This window comes from Somniosus microcephalus, chromosome 18 (genome assembly GCF_052327205.1).
Source record: "Somniosus microcephalus isolate GS21.2 chromosome 18, FLI_Smic_1.0, whole genome shotgun sequence".
In the NCBI taxonomy this organism is placed as follows: domain Eukaryota; kingdom Metazoa; phylum Chordata; class Chondrichthyes; order Squaliformes; family Somniosidae; genus Somniosus; species Somniosus microcephalus.
Window position 1 is genome coordinate 64,693,363 of NC_141004.1, and position 17,990 is coordinate 64,711,352.

General features: G+C 45.4%; 1 protein-coding gene across 3 annotated transcripts in view; it reads left to right on the forward strand.

Moving 5' to 3' along the window:
• The window catches only part of LOC147105331 (F-actin-monooxygenase MICAL3-like), a 161,750-nt gene that overhangs the window by 113,418 nt on the left and 30,342 nt on the right, over positions 1–17,990 (forward strand). For 2 of the 3 annotated variants that reach the window (XM_086011594.1, XM_086011595.1), the window contains exons 20-25: positions 3,018–3,069; positions 4,020–4,163; positions 6,916–7,023; positions 11,569–11,657; positions 13,648–14,905; positions 15,492–15,638. In XM_086011594.1, the coding sequence (XP_085867720.1) occupies positions 3,018–3,069; positions 4,020–4,163; positions 6,916–7,023; positions 11,569–11,657; positions 13,648–14,905; positions 15,492–15,638 (1,798 nt within the window). The remainder of the gene's footprint in view (positions 1–3,017; positions 3,070–4,019; positions 4,164–6,915; positions 7,024–11,568; positions 11,658–13,647; positions 14,906–15,491; positions 15,639–17,990) is intronic. The other variant, XM_086011596.1, reaches the window with a different exon arrangement.

A 17,990-nucleotide genomic window follows, 5' to 3' on the forward strand; every position in this document is an offset into this window, starting at 1 on the left:
CAAGTCATGCAGTGAGCACTTAGAGTCATAGAGTCATAGAGTTTTACAGCACAGAAAGAGGCCCTTCGGCCCATCGTGTCCGCGCCGCCCATCCATCCCTGTCCTGTCTAATCCCATTTTCCAGCATTTGGTCCATAGCCTTGTATGCAATGGCATTTCAAGTGCTCATCCAAATGCTTCTTGAATGTTGTGAGGGTTCCTGCCTCTACCACCCTTTCAGGCAGTGAGTTCCAGATTCCAACCACCCTCTGGGTGAAAAAGTTCCTCCTCAAATCCCCTCTAAATCTCCTGCCCCTTACCCTGAATCTATGCCCCCCTGTTATTGACCCCCCTACTAAGGGGAAAAGTTCCTCTTTATCTACCCTATCTATGCCCCTCATCATTTTGTACACCTCAATCAGGTCCCCCCTCAGCCTTCTTTGCTCCAAGGAAAACAACCCCAGCCTGTTTAGTCTTTCTTCATAGCTGAGGCGCTCCATCCCAGGTAACATCCTGGCGAATCTTCTCTGCACCCTCTCCAAAGCAATCACATCCTTCCTATAGTGAGGCGACCAGAACTGCACACAGTACTCCAGCTGTGGCCTCACCAGCGTTTTGTACAGCTCCATCATAACCTCCCTGCTCTTATATTCTATGCCTCGGCTAATGAAGGCAAGTATCCCATATGCCTTTTTAACCACCTTATCTACCTGTTCCGCTGCCTTCAGAGATCTATGTACATGTACACCAAGGTCCCTCTGACCCTCTGTACTTCCTAGGGTCCTACCACTCATTGTGTATTCCCTTGCCTTATTTGTCCGTCCAAAATGCATCACCTCGCACTTTTCAGGGTTAAATTCCATTTGCCACTTTTCCGCCCATCTGACCAACCCGTTTATATCGTCCTGTAGCCTGAGGCTTTCCTCCTCGCAATTTACCACCCCACCAATTTTCGTGTCATCTGCGAACTTACTGATCATACCTTTTACATTCTCATCCAAATCATTTATGTAGATCACAAACAACAAGGGACCCAGCACCGATCCCTGAGGTACCCCACTGGACACAGGCTTCCAGTCACAAAAGCATCCTTCGACCATCACCCTCTGCCTCCTGCCACTCAGCCAGTTTAGGATCCAACGCGCCAAGGCACCCTGGATCCCATGGGCTCTTACCTTCTTGACCAGTCTCCTATGCGGGACTTTGTCAAAAGCTTTACTGAAGTCCATGTAAACCACATCCACAGCATTTCCCTCATCCACCCCCCTAGTCACCCCCTCGAAAAATTCAATCAGATTTGTCAGACATGATTTACCCTTGACAAAGCCATGCTGACTATCCCCGATTAATCCTTGCCTCTCCAAGTGGAGAGTAATTTTGTCCCTCAGAATTTTTTCCAATAATTTCCCTACCACAGATGTTAGGCTCACTGGCCTGTAATTCCCTGGTTTATCCCTGCTACCCTTCTTGTATAATGGTACTACGTTAGCTGTTCTCCAGTCCTCTGGTACATCCCCTGTGGCCAGAGAGGTTCTGAAAATTTGTGTCAGAGCCCCTGCAATCTCCTCCTTTACTTAGAACGATAAATGTCTGGAATAATCTCCCAGGCCTGGAATTAGAGATAAATGCATTGAGCTTTTACAAAATAGAGCTCGATGGTAGGCTGAGAGAGTTAAGGGACTGGAAAGGATGGGCGTCTATGGCAGAGTTAGGGTACTGGAGGGGTGGCCTTCAATGGGAGAGTTAGGGTACTGGAGGGGTGGGCTTCAATGGGAGAGTTAGGATACTGGAGGGTGGGCTTCAATGGGAGAGTTAGGGTACTGGAGGGGTGGGCTTCAATGGGAGAGTTAGGATACTGGAGGGTGGGCTTCAATGGGAGAGTTAGGGTACTGGAGGGTGGGCTTCAATGGGAGAGTTAGGGTACTGGAGGGGTGGCCTTCAATGGGAGAGTTAGGGTACTGGAGGGTGGGCTTCAATGGGAGAGTTAGGATACTGGAGGGTGGGCTTCAATGGGAGAGTTAGGGTACTAGAGGGGTGGGCTTCAATGGGAGAGTTAGGGTACTGGAGGGTGGCCTTCAATGGGAGAGTTAGGGTACTAGAGGGTGGCCTTCAGTGGGAGAGTTAGGATACTGGAGGGTGGGCTTCAATGGGAGAGTTAGGGTACTGGAGGGTGGGCTTCAATGGGAGAGTTAGGGTACTGGAGGGTGGGCTTCAATGGGAGAGTTAGGATACTGGAGGGTGGGCTTCAATGGGAGAGTTAGGGTACTGGAGGGGTGGCCTTCAATGGGAGAGTTAGGATACTGGAGGGTGGGCTTCAATGGGAGAGTTAGGATACTGGAGGGTGGGCTTCAATGGGAGAGTTAGGGTACTGGAGGAGTGGCCTTCAATGGGAGAGTTAAGGTGCTGGAGGGGTGGGCTTCAATGGGAGAGTTAGGGTACTGGAGGGGTGGCCTTCATTGGGAGAGTTAGGGTACTGGAGGGTGGCCTTCAATGGGAGAGTTAGGATACTGGAGGGTGGCCTTCAATGGGAGAGTTAGGATACTGGAGGGTTAGGATACTGGAGGGTGGCCTTCAATGGGAGAGTTAGGGTACTGGAGGGTGGCCTTCAATGGGAGAGTTAGGGTACTGGAGGGGTGGGCTTCAATGGGAGAGTTAAGGTGCTGGAGGGGTGGGCTTCAATGGGAGAGTTAGGGTACTGGAGGGGTGGGCTTCAGTGGGAGAGTTAAGGTGCTGGAGGGGTGGGCTTCAATGGGAGAGTTAGGGTGCTGGAGGATGGCCTTCAATGGGAGAGTTAGGGTACTGGAGGATGGCCTTCAATGGGAGAGTTAGGGTACTGGAGGGTGGCCTTCAATGGGAGAGTTAAGGTGCTGGAGGGTGGCCTTCAATGGGAGAATTAAGGTACTGGAGGGGTGGGCTTTAATGGCAGAGTTAGGGTACTGGAGGGGTGGCCTTCAATGGGAGAGTTAGGGCACTGGATGGATGGGCTTTGGTGGACCAAATAGCTTTTTCTTGTCCCTGACTTCTATTTTCTTTGACAGGACTTTTTGGATGAAGAAATTGAATTGGACAGCACTGTGAAGAGGATTGGAGGTAACTGACTGCTCATCTTTAATCAATGTTGGGTAGTATTATAATGAGATTCGCTTTGGTAAGCAGTGGCCTATTTAAGATATTCCTAAAGTCACTCTAAGACCTCACTGCAATCATCTGTCAGATAATGTACCTGCTCTATAGGGTTGTCCATTCGATGGTTCACTAGGTGAATGCATTGAAGAAAGACCACTTAGGTGAGGTAACGGAGGGAAGCAAAGAGCAAACACCTTCAGGAAATAAAGATTCCACAAATGCTGCCCAGACCTCCTGTACCTCGTTGAAGGGGACTTTAGGAGAGGGGTGAATAACTGGAGGAAAGAAGCATAAATTTAAAACATGTCAGCGTATGCTTGGCAGGATATTTAAACAGACCCATAGTGTTAAATACCTGAGCCAATTAACTACTTCTGTCAGGAACCACTTTTCTACTGAAAAATTATACTGATTACAGTTGACCCATCACCCTGTGCTCACTGACCTACATTGGCCCCTGGTCCGGCAATACCTCGATTTTAAAATTCTCCTCCTTGTTTTCAAATCGCTCCATGGCCTCAACCCGCACTCTCTCTGTAATCTTCTCCAGCCCTACACCCCTCTGAGAGCTCTGCTCTCCTCCAATTCTGGCCTCTTGCGCATCCCCGGTCCTAAGCTCTGGAATTCCCTCCCTAAATCTCTCCCCCTCTCTACCTCTTTCTCCTCTTTTAAGTCGTTTCTTTAAAACCTACCTCTTTTACCAAGCTTTTGGACACCTGCCCTAATATCTCCTTATGTGGCTCGTTGTCAAATTTTGTTTGATAATCGCTCCTGTGAAGCGCCTTGGGACATTTTACTATGTTAAAGGCACTATATAAATGCAAGATGTTGTTGTTTAGATAAATTGACTGCTTCAATGTACGAGGCCATGGTGGACTGAAAACTAACACTCCATGGGCTCCTCGCATTCACAGATCATATCCCAGGCACTGAAGCAGCAATGGGCAAAGCTGAAGGTATCGACTATGAGGAAGCGCTGGAAGACCAGGTGGACAGTGAAAATCAACAGGAGGTTGACAGTCATCAGTGTGATGAAGAAACGGAGCTGGCGGAAAAATGTTAGTCCAGCAAAATCATAAGGAAACAAATCCCATTCACAATGCACTGAAGGATTGAGATGGGGGGAGTGGGGGCCATGGTTTAAAATCGGTCTCGGCAACTGTGTTCCTGCCTCATAAGTGACCCGCTGCGAGATCCGGACCCCGATGGCTCCATATCAATAGGAATTCCCCTATTTTCCAGGGAAAATATGCTATAGAAAATAAGGAAATGAGGTAATCCACAAGGGTATGAGAGAACGGGGTGGCAAATATATTGGTGTCCAATCTATAGCCCATTCATGGACTGTAGTGATTTTAAAACTGGAACGTTACAGGATGAATGATAAACGAGAGGCAGGATATGTTTATAACATCACAAGGATAAATACAGAGCAGAGAGGTCATTCAATAGCACCTCTCAAACCCACGACCTCCACCAACTAGAAGGACAAGGGCAGCAGGTACATGGGAACACCTCCACCTACAAGTTCCCTCCAAGTCACTCAGCATCCTTACTTGGACATATATCGCCGTTCCTTCATCGTCACTGGGTCATTATCCCGAAATTTCCTACTTATTAGCACCGTGGGAACACCTTTACCACACGGACTGTGGTGGTTAAAGAAGGCGGCTCACCACCACCTTCTCAAGGGCAACTAGAGACGCACATTAAATGCTGGCCTGGCTAGCGACGCCCACACCCCGAGAATTTTTTTTTTTTAAACTCTGCCCGTGTAGCTCATTCATCCAGAGAAATCTGTGATCCACAGTGTCTAACTGCACCACAGGATGAATCATACATCACCAAACCAGTACAGCAGCTTCAATCAGTGTGACTCTTAGCTTTATATATAACCATGTAAGATTTGCAATCTTTGCAAGATCCGAAATGTATATTTAAATTGTCCGTGACTATAACAGACCACTCCTGGTACAGATATATTGTGTAGAAGTATAACAGATTTATTAAGCACTTTACATGCAGTACAAAGAAGTAATACTTAACAAGATGATAGTCGCAATCCGTTCCTTGGAACCCCAGTAGAGTGCCCACTGGGTGACTGCTGCGTGGTCTCTTTTCTTCAGTCTTGCTGTGTTCTGTTGACTGAAGTTTCTCTTCCCCTGGTTTCGCGCTGCCTTCAGTGTTCATTAGCTGTTCCTTTATATCTTTTTTTCCTTTCAAAATACATAGCAACTTGCAGCTGCTTGGGCTCTCTCGCCATTCTGACCTTCAGTAGTGCGGTCTATGATTCCCTCCCTTTTTCTGCTGTGAGCTTTACTATGAGAAATTTTACATAGCCAGACTTCCCACGAATTACTATAGATGTCTTTTGCCTTTCCCGTAGCCCATTATCTAGACTGGTCTGAAACTTCAGCAATAAGGGATGTTAGGTATTGAAAACACTCATTCTACTTAAAAACATAAGTAATATTTGTTCTTCACTGGCTTTTTGTTTTTAATATAACAGAAAATCTACACGACCTCAGCACTATTCTCGCAGTTAACATAATGTTGGCTTAATTTTACCATCGTGCTTTGCTTCTCAGCCTTGTCTTTTTATCTAAGGTTATACATATTGTAACAAAGGTTTTATGCTTCTAACATGCATTATTATATATCATAGTAACTCTAAGAAAAGCATTACATTTAAAACATAAAATCAATCAGATAAGCTCTATTCTACAGCCATGTCATTTTCTCCATACTTCTCTGGGCACATTTTCACTCTTAAGTGTATCATGGGTACACTATCAAGAGAATTCATGTGGGGAATTCACCACCTTGGTGGGAATTCTTGGATTTGAGCGTGCTCAGTATCATGCACCTTAAACTTTTCATACTTTAAAGTAAAAAAATCCTGGAGGGCAAAAGCCTGGAATCACTAAGTGAAAGTTGGACGCATAGATGGGTGGACTGTAGGTTTCTGCGGATGGATGGTCTAGATGGGCCGAATGGCCTGCCTGTTCTGTATTTATCTTTGTGAATATTAACTAAAAGATGAATTATGAAGTCAGATTGGGCCTAAAATGGGACCCTTTAGACACAGAAAAGTGTCTACTGGGAGAGACTTCTGATCTAGTGGGAGAGTCTTCTCCTGATCTAGTGGGAGAGTCTTCTCCTGATCTAGTGGGAGAGTCTTCTCCTGATCGAGTGGGAGAGTCTTCTCCTGATCGAGTGGGAGAGTCTTCTCCTGATCGAGTGGGAGAGTCTTCTCCTGATCGAGTGGGAGAGTCTTCTCCTGATCGAGTGGGAGAGTCTTCTCCTGATCTAGTGGGAGAGTCTTCTCCTGATCTAGTGGGAGAGTCTTCTCCTGATCTAGTGGGAGAATCTTCTCCTGATCTAGTGGGAGAATCTTCTCCTGATCTACTGGGAGAGTCTTCTCCTGATCTAGTGGGAGAGCCTTCTCCTGATCTAGTTGGGAGAGCCTTCTCCTGATCGAGTGGGAGAGTCTTCTCCTGATCGAGTGGGAGAGTCTTCTCCTGATCTAGTGGGAGAGTCTTCTCCTGATCTAGTGGGAGAGTCTTCTCCTGATCTAGTGGGAGAATCTTCTCCTGATCTAGTGGGAGAATCTTCTCCTGATCTAGTGGGAGAGTCTTCTCCTGATCTACTGGGAGAGTCTTCTCCTGATCTAGTGGGAGAGTCTTCTCCTGATCTAGTGGGAGAGTTTTCTCCTGATCTACAGAAATGTACAGCACTTAAGATGACTGTGTTTCAGTGTACTGTGTACCAGCATCTTCAGCAATAACCTTTTGTGTCTTATTGTCACAGATGAAGAACAAGATATAGATGAAGGTCTTCAAGATGAGCGGGAAGATGAAGAGCAAGGGGAGGAAGGCTCTAAGCAATACAATGAAGAAACCGAACTGACAGAAAAAGGTTAGTCCAACAACATTAGAAGGAAATGGATCTCATTCATATCACACTGGTACTTGAGGAATCTGGTGAAGTAGTTTGATGACTGACTTCAGATCCAGGTTAGGGTTCTTGGACTGATGGCCAAAGTGTGATGATCTTTTGTAGTCTGAAGTCTAGCTAATATGCAATAGAGTCCACAACACAAAGCTGCCCTCACAGTTGGGGCGACTATCTTTTGTTCAGTTCAAAATGAGGCATGTGGCAGGGCAGGGATATGGGGTTTGAGATCTGAGGATTGCTTTGCTGTTAATGAAAATGAATTTGAGAACCTTAATCACTAAAACCTCCACATGATGAGACATAGAGGGGGGTAAAAGCAGATTTTTGGTACCTGCTTTACCTTTTAGAAGTTTCTAGAGAGATTGTTTGAAAGCCAGAGCTCAGTTTGAGGAGCATCTGGAGCAGCTGAGCCATGATGGATAAGAATCTCAGAAAGAGATCACATTTCAAGTTGAGTTTTTACTATCAGGTCACAGCTAAGTGCCACTTACTGTGGAGCTCAATGGAGCTTAGTGTGTGAGGCAATGGAGCATGGGACAAAAGACCACACACACACACTTCAGGCCAACTAATTAACGCTTCAGTGAACCATTTCAGATGACTAACAGTTGAGTAGTAGTATTTGTTATCACCTGTGAGGGCACAGCTTTGCCACTTTTATTGGTATTTGTAATGGAGGGTCTGATGAACACAGTCCCTGAGGAGAATCAATGTGATCAAACTCTTAACAGAACTCATTTGAATTTTTGATGTCAGAGAACTTGTAACTCTTCTGTATTGAGTGCAAATTTTAAAAGCTAGGAAGATGGGGGCTACACCTCCCTATTCTGTATGAGCCCAAAATGTGCACTCAAAGAACCAGTAGTCAAGCTCCCAGCTTCTCGTCCCTATCGAACTCTCTCTTGAACAGTATCATTGCCTGAAACTCTGTCCCTTGCAGCATAGAGGTTTGAGGGCAGGGTTATCCATCACTCTTTGAACCAAGAATCTTGGCGTATGTATTTGGACAATGGAAGGTACGAGGCTTCCCCAGTGCACCACAGCACATATTTTCTAAGCCTTTGTTTTGCTCTCAAAAATGATCTTGATCAACTTTGGAGATAAAGGGGGTGAAATTTGACATGGAAAAGAAAATCAGACGGTGTGTTAAACGGGAGGCCGATTCGCCATCGCCCGTTTTGCGCTGCCGCTAAAGTTGAATGTCACCCCCCCCCCCCCCTCAACTCTCTGCTGCAGTTCAGGCTTTCTCCCAGTTCATTTAACTTATGTTTACAGCAAAACAACAGTTTCCATAAGCAGACCAAGTCTCCTCTGAACATAGACCTGCCCTGTTACATGCGCCGCAAACAATCGCCCTATAACTATGGCGCATTGCACCGGAGACCATGTGAGATGACTGTCTTGTTTACTCCAAATACTACATTGCCAGGCTAGCATATTTCAGGCTAAAACTAAATGCTTGGATAAGCCACTCAGTTGTAACAAACCGCTACGAAAAACAATAAAAAGAATGAAACTGGACAGACCACCCGGCATCGACCTCAGCAGCAGCTACGGACACGGCAACGGCACACACAGCCCTGTCGACCCTGTAAAGTCCTGGGGACTTGTGTCCACCTAGAAGGACAAGGGTAGCAGGCGCATGGGAACACCACCACCTCCAAGTCACACACCATCCTGACTTAGAAGTATATCGTCGCTGGGTCAAAATCCTGGTACTCCCTCCCTAACAGCACTGTGGGAGTACCTTCACCACACGGACTGCAATGGTTCAAGAAGGTGGCTCACCACCACCTTCTCAAGGGCAACTAGGGATGGGCAATAAATGCGACGCCCACATCTCATAAAACAAATTTAAAAAAAGAACACGGGCACTCAGGGTCTACTCTTCGGTAAACCAAAGATTTCCTCACACAAAGGGTCATGAAAATTTGGAACTCTCTCTTCCCCCAAAAAGCTGTTGAGGTGGGGGGTGGGTCAATTAAATATATCAAAACTGAGATTGATGGATTGGGCAAGGGTTACGGAACCAAATCGAGTTGATGGAGTCAGGATACAGATCAGCCATGATCTCATTGAATGGCGGAACAGGCTCAAGGGGCTGAATGGCCTCCTCCTATTCCGATGTTCCTATACCCTGATGTGAGTTTATGGCTGTAATCTTGCTCTGAGTTTCAGTTAATGAATGGAAGCTTGTAATCAATCTAGACTTTCATTCTCATCTTATGACAGTTATTTTTCTGGATTTTTTTAATCCAACTTGTATAATATATAATGGCCCTGAAATTAGGATCGGGGGCTTGCCGCGCGTGCAAGCCCCCGATGTGCACTCACCCTGCGCGCCAACATCTGAAGCCCGGGCCTGCTTGCATTTCCTGTCACTGGCCCGGTTCAGATGTCGGCGCGCTGTGCTTACCCGATCCAGCGGCGTAGTTAGTGCGATGTGCCGGCTGGGATCAGGTGAGCACTGTGCAGCCAATCAGGGGAGGGGAAACTCATTCATGAGTTTGACAGTAAGAACTGTCAAACTCATGAAAAGTATGGGCTGCCAAAACACTACTTTAACTTTAAATAAAATTTTAAAAAACATCCCACTGATTATATTAACTATAAATAAGTTTTAAAAAATGTTTTAAACAATTAATCAATTTTTTGAAAAAAATAAATTTTTTTAAAATAGGGTCTGAAACTAAACTTACCATCCTGTAAATTCTTTAAAAATAACAAACCTGTGGGAAAAAAATTTCTACATTGTACTAAAAGCCCACTTACCTGTAAAACTAAATACTTACGTCTGGTTTTTCCACGCGTAAAGACCGGAGGCCTTTACACTCGGGCAACTCTGGGGGAAAAAAAGGAATTTCAGCGCGCACGCGCTGCCTGTGCAGTCGCGCGCGCTCTGCCTCTTAACCCCTTGGGTCAGAGGACAGGAAATGCCAGTTTTCAGCGCATGTGCTGTGCATGCTGAAAACCGGCAATTCCTCCGGGCACACGTGAGTACCCCGTCCATACTCACGCGTTGTGCCCGGAATTACTGGGCCAATATGCACAGAACTTGCTAGAATCGCTCAGCGGGTCAGGCAGCATCTGCGGAGAGAGAAACAGAGAGAACGTTTCAGAAACGTTAACTCTATGTTTCACTCTCCACAGATGCTGCCTGACCGGTTGAGTGTTTGTTCTTGAAGCCTTTGCTTAGAATACTGTCCGGTGATCATTTTGTAGACTCCAATAGGCCAGACGTTTTGTTCTCTTTTGAGGGCGGGAGTTCCTCTTTAAGATATTTTCTCCTCTTCCCTTTTCTTGGATCTCCCAGCACTCAAACCATCTCCAGCCAAATGAGTGGGCAGATGCCTAGTCTTCTGCCAACTGCAGCACTGACACCAGCTGCTAAGGTTTGTACAAGAGCAGCCCAGTGTGACTCTCCTGCCCTACAGAGAAGCACCTGGGCCTCCACACATCACTCCCCCAGTCGTACAGCTGAGCTCATTAATTTGGTGTGTGGAGAATTACAGATGCAAAGCCACAACCTACCGCACTGTAGCTACAGCACACTACAGCTCCAACCACCGCACTGTGGCTACAGCACACTACAGCTCCAACCTACCGCACTGTAGCTACAGCACACTACAGCTCCAACCACCGCACTGTGGCTACAGCACACTACAGCTCCAACCACCACACTGTAGCTACAGCACACTACAGCTCCAACCTACGCACTGTGGCTACAGCACACTACAGCTCCAACCACCACACTGTAGCTACAGCACACTACAGCTCCAACCTACCACACTGTGGCTACAGCACACTACAGCTCCAACCACCGCACTGTAGCTACAGCACACTACAGCTCCAACCTACCACACTGTAGCTACAGCACACTACAGCCACAACCTACCACACTGTAGCTACAGCACACTACAGCTCCAACCTACCACACTGTGGCTACAGCACACTACAGCTCCAACCACCGCACTGTAGCTACAGCACACTACAGCTCCAACCTACCACACTGTGGCTACAGCACACTACAGCTCCAACCACCGCACTGTAGCTACAGCACACTACAGCTCCAACCACCGCACTGTAGCTACAGCACACTACAGCTCCAACCTACCGCACTGTAGCTACAGCACACTACAGCTCCAACCACCGCACTGTGGCTACAGCACACTACAGCTCCAACCACCGCACTGTGGCTACAGCACACTACAGCTCCAACCTACCACACTGTAGCTACAGCACACTACAGCTCAAACCACCACACTGTAGCTACAGCACACTACAGCTTCAACCACTGCACTGTAGCTACAGCACACTACAGCCACAACCTACCGCACTGTAGCTACAGCACACTACAGCTCCAACCACCGCACTGTAGCTACAGCACACTACAGCTCCAACCACCGCACTGTGGCTGTCCATTATTCTGTAACGTAACAGTTTAAAACGATATGAAGGTATAAAATAAGTTTCCCCCTAATAAGTGTCATCTACCTTTGTGATAAGGTCCTTATGAATGTACAGAACATAGCAGAGTGCCTATCATGAGGCATCTTACATCACCTGGCAGGAGTCCTTCACGAGATATGGATCAGGTACTATCTTATCATTCAGCTCTTGCTATTCTTGTGTCACCGTGCTTTGCAATTCAGTACACTGTGAGAATATTAAATGGGGCCTGGCAAAATACCTTACAAGGCAAAGTATGAGATTTGTGAATGAAGAGTGTGCAGTGACATGTTTGATGAAACGATGGTGTCACTGATTTACCGAATACTAAAGGTTGAGAATGTGTTGAGACATGCGTCTCCACCACTTAACATGTCCATGTTTAAATCGGGCAGTCGCTTATATCGGCCAAACGCAGTAACTATCAGCTATTTGCATTACCAATTTCAAAGTTGCCGCTTACAGCGTGTTATGTGCTCCGTTTATTTTGGGCAGCAACAGCAATGCACAAACAATATAAGTAAATAGCATCTTGTTGAAGTCCAATTACCTTTTGCGTAATTAAGCCCTTCTAATCCCCTCAACTTTTTTGCTCTGTTGTAGACAGACTATTGGATCTCCTATAATTTATTGATGATTCAGGAGGAAATGCTTAGGATGTTATTGATCTTGTTATCTAGTAGAGTACTGTAATAGCGCAACCTCGGCAATACCGGTCATCGGATAAAGCGGGCAAATCGCATTTACACCAATGCGCCCGCTATAAGCAGTGGGGACTGAACCTTCTTATTCCAAATTGAGATGAAGAAAAGCATTTCAACAGTTTGTGTGAATGTTTTTCCCGAGGTGGCTAGTGTGGTCAACTTGGACATGAGGTTTTGGAGCAAGTTGTTCCAGGAATTGAGCCTGCCCACTTCCACTGTGGTGACAATGTTCCTTCGTTCAGTTTCTCACTTAGTGGAGTACCGCATCCTAAGAATGTAGTCTAAAAACAGCAAGGTTGCATGTGTTCTTAAAGGGACCACAGCCCAAAGTGACCCTCGATTGGTGTAGTGTTGAGAAGGTGCTCGATCAGTGACAGCATGTGGAACATTGAGTGAATTAAAGAAGTTTGTGCTTTCAAGAGGAAGTGTGAATTGCAACATAATCCTAATTACGAGAAGGAGAGCTTACTACGTCCTTATCTGTGTGTCTCAGCCTTCCGCTGCCCTTCAGGTTCTCTGTTCTTGCAGAGTTTTGGCTGATTGTTGCTGTGCAGTACAGTAACTTGTAATATCTCTCGCACTCCTGAACAAGTTGCAAGGACAAGTTTGTTATTTGATAGGCGATTCCTCGTTCACTCTCGCCTCTGTCTTCTTTCTCTGTTGCAACCTTTCTTGTTTCTCTTTACTTTATTGACATTGCGATGGTCATTGTTTCTCCTATTGTTCATCCAAGTTAAAAGTTTGCCTTCTATAAACTGCTCCTCCTTGCTGTAACCTCAAGCCTCCTCCTCTAACTCAATCACCTCCAGGACCTCCAAACCATGAACTCCTTACTTCCTCAATCCTTTCTCCCTCCTGCAGTCTCGGGCTTTTAACACCCAATCTTGGCAAACCTAATCACTTCTCCGTTGTCCTCTATTCTACTGTTTTCATCCTTGGTAGTCCTGTACAATGATCTTGGGCCTTCACCTAGGCTTCCCAATTTAAAAAATACAATTAAAGAACTGAATTTTCCCAATTTGAATGTCAGGAATATCACTATTTGGAGTCAGAGGGCTAAGGGTCTCCAGACACATTTTGAAAATTGGGCAAAAGATGGTTGAGGACAGTCATTAAGAAAATTCATCTGATTATGAATCATTTTCCTGGTCATCATTCACATTTTTCCTATGTTAGGATTAATTACTGGCCCAGATCACCTTTATCACTTCATTGCAGGGCAATGCTGACCGTTGTATTGCAATAGGTTCTTCATCAAACTGTCCCCAAGCACTGTTTAAACACATTGCTAATATAACTTCTGTTTTGCCAGTCTGACTCTCTGATAGACCACAGGCTCGAGCGAATGAAAGTAGCTTCACCAGCTCTGAAAACTGTCCCATTTCTAACCTTCCATTTTTTGTCATCTTTTCATTTTTCTGAAAATCCACAGGCTCTTGTTTCTCATACTATGGTAGAGCATCAGTGGTCCAGCAATGGGACGTCCATATCGTATGGATCTAGCACTGACTCCAGCTTTACTGCAGAACCTGGAAGGAATTCCATGGATTATAAAAATATTACTGAACCAGCCAATGCAGCGTATAACCATCGTAGTGAAGAACCTTCTTCTCCAGCAACTAACCAATCTACATCATATCTCAGTGGTACGAACAACACCTCACTTTCCTCTATTGAAATCCTGCCAGTACTTGATGATAATGTCATGCCATCTGGCAACACGGAGATTAACACTGAGAGAGTTGGTATCTCTCAGACGAGACAGAGTTCAACAACTGATAAGACTTTCATGCCATCTCTTGAGATCTCTGAGCTCCACACCACTGAGTCTTTACCTTCACATTCTGCCAAACTCTTGCACCTGGAAGATGTCAACAGGACAATGGATATGGCCAGCTCCAAAGGAGCTTCAGCAAATGAACATCTGCGTTACATGCCTCATCCAGGGGTTGAAAATGAGAACATGGAAGATAGTGTAGAGGATACTGAAAGAGAATCGGAGTCTAACTGTCTGCCAAAGGAACTTTCTTCAGTGAACTTTGACTTTAAATTAGTCATAGACAAAGAGAAAGATAATGGTAACGTCCCAATGAAGAAACTGAGTCTTTCATCAACCGTAAGACACAAACTAGCCAGACTTAGTGTAACCTCAGACTCTGACTCAGAAAGTCAGGAGGACGAGACAAAGCCCAGCATTCAGTATGATGACAAAATACCATTGGGGGGTTCAACGCTCCTTCCATCAAAACCAGCAGCTTCCATTGGTGCAGAATTCAGGGACTCAGATCAGGAATGGGGGTTACTGGGTAACTCCTCACCAGTGCTTAGGACAAAAAACAACAGGAGCATCAAAGAACAAGACAGGAAAAGTCAGGTTTATTGGGACACACCCTGTCCTGACTTCAAGGACAAATCTAGTCTGAATGCAGATCAGCCCTTGGATACCAAGAACAAATTAGAAATCCCAAAGGATAAAGCCAAGGAGGAATTAAAACAAAGTGAAAAGCCATCTGAGAACGACTTGGCTTCTGAAACATCAAATAAATCAAAATTTAAGCTTTCTTTCTCCAAAGTGTTTTCTCATATATCAAAAAGAGAGAAGAAAAATAAAGATCATGCAAACTCGACTCCTCATCTGCCAAAAGCAGAGATACCAGCAATCCAGGTATCTACTGCACCCCAGGAGGAAGGTAAGGAGTCTCATGGCCTGTAGTGTTTGTTTCTTTCATTTTCTTACAATAAGGAGTCAGAGCAGAGAACAGAGGGACGGACTGCTCAGGGATCACTGTGCAGTGACATTGTAAATGGTTTCACAAAGAACGTGTTACATAGATACATAGAAGATAGGAGCAGGAGTAGGCCATTCGGCCCTTCGTGCCTGCTCCGCCATTTAATGAGATCATGGCTGATCCTTTAATTCAGTATCCCGTCCCCGCCTTCTCTCCGTAACCCTTAACCCCTTTTGCCCGTAGAAATATATCTAATTCCCTCTTAAATATATTTAATGAGCTGGCGTACACTGCCCTCTGTGGCAATGAGTTCCACAGGTTCACCACTCTCTGAGTGAAGAAATTCCCCCTCATCTCTGTCCTAAATGGTTTAGCCCTTATCCTTAAATTATGTCCTCTAGTTCTGTTCTCACCCGCCAAGGGAAACATTCCTTCTGCATCCAGTCTGTCTAGACCTGTCAGAATTTTATACACTTCTATGAGGTCCCCTCTCAATCTTCTAAACTCCAGTGTGTACATCCCTAAACTACATAGTCTCTCCTCATAGGTCATTCCCGCCATTCCTGGTATCAGCCTGGTGAATCGCCGCTGCACCCCCTCCATGGCAAGAACATCCTTCCTCAGATGAGGCGACCAAAACTGTACACAGTACTCGAGGTGTGGTCTCACCAGTGCCCTGTACAGCTGCAGCAAGGTATCCCTGTTCCTGTATTCTAACCCTTTTGCTATGAAGGCCAGCATACCGTTTGCCTTCTTGACCGCCTGTTGCACCTGCATGCTCGCCTTCAGTGACTGGTGTACAAGAACACCCAGGTCTCTCTGTACTTCCCCCTCTCCCAATCTATTGCCATTTAAATAATAATTTGCCCTCCCGTTCCTGCACCCAAGGTGGATAACTTCGCACTTGTCCACATTATAGTGCATCTGCCATTTATCCGCCCAATCGCCCAGTCTGTCCAAATCGCTCTGGAGCTTCCTGGTCTCTTCCTCTGAGCCCACCCCACCTCCTAGTTTAGTGTCGTCTGCAAATTTGGAAATGCTGCATCCGACTCCCTGATCCAGGTCATTAATGTAAATTGTGAACAGCTGGGGGCCCAGGACAGATCCCTGTGGTACCCCACTTGTTACTGCCTGCCATTCAGAAAATGAGCCGTTTATTCCAACTCTCTGTTTTCTATCTGACAGCCAGTTCCCTATCCACGCCAAAACTTTCCCCTTTATCCCATGAGCCTCAATTTTCCATGCTAATCTTTTATGTGGGACCTTATCGAAGGCCTTTTGGAAGTCCAGGTACACCACATCTACTGGCTCTCCCCCATCTATTCTACCAGTTACTCCCTCAAAAAATTCCAATAGATTAGTCAAGCACGATTTACCCTTTGTAAATCCATGTTGACTCTGTCCTATCCTGTCCCCATTTGCTAAGTGCTCCGCTATTTCATCCTTAATGATGGACTCCAGCATTTTGCCCACAACTGATGTAAGGCTTACAGGTCTGTAATTACCTGCTTTTTCCCTACCCCCCTTTTTGAATAGTGGGGTAACGTTAGCTACCCTCCAATCCATCGGCACTGTTCCCGAGTCTAATGAATTCTGAAAAATCATCCTTAGTGCATCCGCTATCTCTAGGGCCACCTCCTTCAGTACCCTAGGATGCATGTTATCAGGCCCTGGGGATTTGTCCACCTTCAATCCCTTTAGCTTCCTTAACACCATATCCTTAGAGATATTGATTTGCGTCAGTTCCTCCTTTGCCAATGTCCCTATTTTTCCCGATATCCCAGGGAGGTTTTTTGTGTCTTCCTTCGTAAAGACTGACCCAAAGTATGCATTTAGTTGATCTGCCATTTCCTTATTTCCCATTATATATTCCCCCGTATCTGACTGCAATGGACCAACTTTGGTTTTCACCAGTCTTTTCCTTTTGATATATTTATAAAAGCTTTTGGAGTTAGTTTTTATATTTTCCGCCAGCTTGTTTTCGTAAGCTATTTTGCCCCTCTTGATCATGCCCTTTGCCCTCCTTTGCTCTATCTTAAACTGTTCCCAATCTTCCGCTCTGGCGCTTTTTTTGGCTATTTTATACGCCCTATCTTTGGATTTTATGCTGTCTCTAATTTCCCCTGTTATCCACGGTTGAGTCACCTTTTTAGATTTCCTTTTATGCCAGATTGGTATAAACAATTTTTGCAATTTTGTCATTCTATCTTTAAATGTTTGCCATTGTTTATCTACCTCCAGTCCTCTCAGGAACGTTGTCCAATCAGACCTACTCAGTTCCCGTCTCATGGCATCATAATTCCCCTTGTTTAAATTCAGGACCTTAGTCTCTGAGTCAATTTCTTCGCTCTCCATTTCGAGTGAGAAATCGATCATGTTATGATCGCTCTGACCCAAGGGTCCCCGTACAACAAGATTACTGATTAGTCCCTTCTCATTGCACAGTACCCAGTCCAATATAGCCTGTTCCCGAGTTGGTTCCTCGACATATTGATCCAGATAACCATCCCTTAAACACTCAAGGAATTCCTCCTCCTCATTATTTTTACTGATTAGGCTAGTCCAATCTATATGTAAGTTAAAGTCACCTATGATGACAGCTGTGCTCTTATTGCACGCTTCTCTAATTTCCCTCGTGATGCCCTCCCTAACCTCTATTTTACTATTTGGAGGCCTATATACCACTCCTATTAATGTTTTTCGCCCCTCGCTATTTCTTAGCTCCACCCATATAGATTCTGTATTAACTGAGTTAATATCCTTCCTTTCAATTGCATTTATCCCCTCTTTTACTAGCAATGCTACCCCTCCTCCCTTTCTTTTTTGTCGATCCTTCCTAAATACTGAATACCCCTGTATGTTAAGCTCCCAGCCCTGCTCACCCTGCAACCATGTTTCCGTAATCCCAATTAGATCATAATTATTAACCTCTATTTCCACAGCTAATTCATCTACCTTGTTCCTGATGCTTCTCGCATTAAGGTATAAAACCCTCAGGCTTTTTTTATGCTCACATTTTTTATGAATTAGTTTGGCCCTTTGTGTT